The sequence below is a fragment of the Egretta garzetta genome, unplaced genomic scaffold (genome assembly GCF_000687185.1).
Source record: "Egretta garzetta isolate BGI_Z169 unplaced genomic scaffold, ASM68718v1 scaffold532, whole genome shotgun sequence".
Classification (NCBI taxonomy): domain Eukaryota; kingdom Metazoa; phylum Chordata; class Aves; order Pelecaniformes; family Ardeidae; genus Egretta; species Egretta garzetta.
The window spans coordinates 49,257-53,912 of NW_009258799.1; the positions used below are offsets into that span (position 1 = coordinate 49,257).

Sequence of the window (4,656 nt, forward strand, 5' to 3'; positions counted from 1 at the left end):
CAATAATGCTTTCTGGCATAGCACATATTCTGTACACATTAGTCACTACAGTGACATGTTATAAATGAAGTCGTCAAAGCTAAACAAGCCAAAACATTGATTTCTTAATTTAGGGTCCAGATAGCTGCAGTGAATTTCCAGCACCTGGACATGTTTCACTCTGAATTAGATATTGCTAGGCTCTGAACTGCAGAAAAGTGCTGTGGAAGGTTAAGGCTTCACCATCTGTAAAGCAGTTAGAACACCATTGTTATTTGCACTGAAGCTATAGCGTGTTTTTGCCAGCTACTGTATGATTTCAGAGTATACATGTTAGCAGGTTATTAAGCATGAGTCATCTTACTGAATCTTGCCAGCCTGAATGAAGGACTTTATATAATCTTTAAAATGTGATTTAGCAAACAAGAGCAGGCTGTCAGCCAGCAGCATGCTGTCTGACTGAGCAGACAAGGTCCCTGTTCAGGAAACCAGGCAGATAATGATGAATTTGCTGTGCTTTCTGCAGGGCGAGTCCCTCCCTGCCAAAGTGCCATTGTCAACTTCCGCGGCTGTTGGTGAACCGAAGGCACATTGCTTCTGAATAACTCATGTCTTTGGGTTTTCAGCCCTGCACAAACAATCTATACTGAGGCAGCTGACCTGATCTCATTTTCCTGTGCAGAAAATGGTTCTTCAGCCAAACTGGGTTTTCTGTCTTCCAAGACTTGAGGGGTGTACCCTTGGTCATGCAGCAACTGACCAGCTCCATGCTTTCCCATGGGTTTGCACTGATGTAGCTCCTGACTACAGCCCTGTCTGTAGCTCTCCCTCCTTTCCCCTGTTCACTTTCCAGATTGTCCTCTTTGCCTTCTGTGTGGCATTACTCCTCCCACCTTTTGGTGTTTCTTTGGTGGCAGGGTGAATTGTATGTCCGTATCTTTGAATACACCAGTCAGCAGAAATGTGGATGTTCTGGGGGTTTTGACCCCTGTCAAGATTGACAGTGTATCTTTAAAGTTTTAAAGCAAACAACCATATATAACAAACAACTTAGATGTTTAAAAGCTGTATGTTTGAGAAGCGGAGCCTTCCCCAGTGCCTAAAAGGCTTACAAAGTGGGGACCTACTGCATTTATTATACTGCACAGAGGCACTGGTCATGCAAGGAGCTTTTTTGTTGCAAGTAATGCTGCAAGATCTGTGCCATTTCTGGGGTTTCACGCGGGCAGTAATAGAAGCTGGAATTTATTGTAGCAGCTGTTCTCTGTGCATGCACCCTGGCTTGAGCTACTGCAAAACCAAGCTTGAATCTTACACCATTTTTACTCTGTTTCCTAATGATGTGCTTCTTCCTGTTCATCCATTATCCAGGACTTCCCTCCATGTCATGCATAAGATGTTGGAAAAAAACCCTAGAAATTTGCAAAATGACTAGGAATTCCCATGCTGGCTCCATTCTTCACCCCTCCAGTGAGAAACAGTGCCTGGGTGGGGAGGAAAGACCCCTGGTGAGCCTCATAGAGGGAATTGGAGGGAATACTTCACCATTCTGTTTCTGCTTTTCATTTGCACAGGCTGCCCTTTGCCTGGTGAACAAGGGTGGGTGGGCAGGGAATACAGAGGCTGCAAACCCATTGAAACACAGCTTCCTCACCTCCCTCAGCACAGAGCAAACACGGTTATCTGCAGCTATCTGGCAGGCGACTTTGAAGAGCAAGCGAGTAGGCAGGTAGTAATTTGTGTTTATTTTAGGGCAAGCATTCTCCAGGGGCAGTTAGCCACCACGTAGCTGTGTTTTTGAGCCATGACGCCGTTCATTTGGCGTCTAAATGTGCTTGTGTAGTAGAGGACAGAAGAACAAAATAAGGTGTAACATTGGCGGGAATGCTGCATTTCAGTTCGGAAAAATGTAAAGGGCTTTTCTGCCTATGTGAAAATATGAACGAGATGAGAACAATGGGAGCTCCAAGTCTCGCAGGTCATGTTCACAAAACACAGGAGGGAGAAGGTTAGGGAGAGCCTCCAAACAAGCCTGCAGAAATGAGCAGAAGTTCCCAGTTACTTTGAGCTGTCTGAGAAAGTCACTGGAGGTGAATGCTCTGTCATCAGGTGTATACAATGAGTGACACTCAGACTTTGCTATCATCTGACTGTGCCGCAGTTTCTTTCGTATCCCTTGATTACTTTAATGAAAAAAGTTCCACTCAGGCAATTAATAATTTAAAATATATATTTACCTAATTGAAATTGTTTTGAGATGTGATCCCTTGTTTGAAAAAGTGACCTCTAGCAGGTAACAGCTGGCGAGATAGGAAACATGGATATCATTAGAGGAATATAAATGTACATTTAATCTCCATTAATTTAGCTGAGCAGTAACCTCAAAACAGTCTCATCCCGGCCTGTGCCCAGCAACCATGAAATTTTGAGTTGTTTGAGCTCTTTTATTACTGATCTTCTCCAGCAACTCAAACAACCTTCATTTTTAAAAGACAATAGTGTGAAGAAAGAGAGACTGTCCAGTTCTGTATTAATAACAGTGAGGTCCCTGGGTGATGGCTGTATGTTGAGGTCCATCTGTGAAGTCCATCTGACTTCCTTACAGATCTCTGGAGTCCGAGTAACCTGGACCTGTTGAAGTCAGCTAGAGCTTCACCGTTGACTTTGACCTATTTCAGCCACGGTCCTTGAGGATCTTTACAGAAGGGGGTAATAATTTCCCACCTCAGAAATAGACTACTGAGGGGTCCAGTATCCCAGTAGTGGGATCTGTGTGAAAACTGGTTTGTGCCATCTTTCTCAATGTGATAATTGCTCTAGGATTACACAGACATTTTAAGTATTGAAATGCCCAGATAACAGGAACATGGTCCTTGACTGCAGCTTAAATCTTGAAGTGTGTGGAATACAGAACATGATAAGCAAAATAAATGTTAAAAAATAATTATTAACAGCAAATGTTCCTGTGAACAACCTCCTACAGTTGATGATTTGAACAGATGATTTAGAGCAGATACAAGAGGCCAACAGACATACACAAACTGAGTGTTCCCACTGCAACCCTAATTTTTTGTCAGGGCATCCAGGGGCCTTAATAGCTCTGCCCAGCCTGCCCGGGGACCCCCACCCACCCCCTGCCCATGCCCCATTTCAGCTCAGCCTGGGTCTGTCAGTCCAATGCCTGGGGCTGGGGCTGCAAGGTCTTCTAGAAAGTCCTAGGGCTGAAGTCCTGAGAAGTTGAGGGCTTGCAGCCTTGTGTGGGATGAGACCTTGCCTGGAAAGTATCTGCACCGTGTGGGCAGGAAGCAGTTTCTGGCAGGAAAACATGAACATGCAACAGGTTTTGTACTTTTACGTTTGACCTGAAATACTGTAGGATTCATGGCCTTGGCCCCAGAGGTCCATGCCTTGTGCTGCAAATTTCTAAATAGTTCCAATGAAAATGGCAAGTGTTTGTCTTGAATCATGATTGAGATCCGGGAAAATAAACAATATGGTAAAAAAAGCAAAATATTATCTCTCAAATCTTAAGGAAGGTTACGACTTAAACCTTGCAGGTCCCTCAAGCTTTTCTTAAGCCTTTGGACAACTGAAAACTGTCAGTATATCACAGTGAAGGGTGAACTTGTTTGTTTTTTCCTTATATTGAAAATGAAAGTTCCTGGCCTTCACTTTGATGCCGCTGAAATTCAGTTGAAAAGGAGATAATTGGATACATTTGAGAAATGTGCATACATGATGTAAAATGTCATAAAGTTTCATCAGGTACAGAGGGAGCGGCAGAGCTGGTGTTTGATTGCCACCCTGATGTTCAAGGTGAATTGTATGGTTTATGATTTTATTTAAATTTCATTTCCTAAGTATGAAGACGCAATTGCCATCTTTTGGGCTGCATTTGCATTTTGTCAGAGATTTAAGCTTCAAATTATCTTGCCACTGATACTGAACTAGCTTGTTTTTAAAAAGACTTTTCATCTTATTTGAGTTGTGTATTGCAGAAACCTTGGGTTTACAGGGAGACTTTTTGTAGGCAGAACGAGGAACGAGGCTGCTTAAAAGCAGGTGCTCTTTTGAGAAATGTGCTTTGGAGCACATGCGATGAGAGTGAAATGGGTTTAGCTGATCTTACGAAAGTTTCACTTGCCTGTGCAAACATGGTCTTGCTTCGGGAGTGCTGAAGAGCGGGGTTTTGCTCTCTGTTTGCAGGCGAGCAGCAAGCATGAGCTTGGCAACACGTGACCCTGAGTGTCCAGACCCTGTGATCTGAACCGTGTCTTCAGCTGACTTCCCAGCGGCGAGGCACTGTTGATCCTGTACCATGGAGGACTGCCTTCACACCTCCTCCGAAAACCTTTCCAAGCTGGTGAGCTGGGCCCACAGCCATGGGACCATCTGCAGCCTCATCCCCAACCTCAAGCACCTGCTCTCCGAGGGGGCCCACGGCAACCTGACGGCCATGTGGGGCTGTAGTGCTGGCCCATGCTGGGGGTGCCCTCGGAGGCGCAGGCCAGCCCCCTGGAGCGCTACCCGGGTCGGCCAGGGAAGGCCAAGCTGGACTGCACCCGCACCCGTGACTCCTGTGACTTCTCCTACTGCAGCGAGCCATCGGAGCTGGGCGAGCCCGTGGAGGAGTACGAGGATGAGGCCACCCTCTTCGACATGGTCTGCGAGTCCTCC

The 4,656-nt window shown here is 45.4% G+C and overlaps 1 protein-coding gene across 1 annotated transcript in view; it reads left to right on the plus strand.

Moving 5' to 3' along the window:
* Nucleotides 1–4,186: 4,186 nt before the first annotated feature.
* Nucleotides 4,187–4,656, plus strand: part of KIAA1958 (KIAA1958 ortholog) — a 22,539-nt gene continuing 22,069 nt past the window's right edge. The window contains 2 exon segments of the mRNA XM_035889353.1: nt 4,187–4,454; nt 4,457–4,649. Of these exon segments, the coding sequence (XP_035745246.1) occupies nt 4,298–4,454; nt 4,457–4,649 (350 nt within the window). The 5' untranslated portion in view covers nt 4,187–4,297.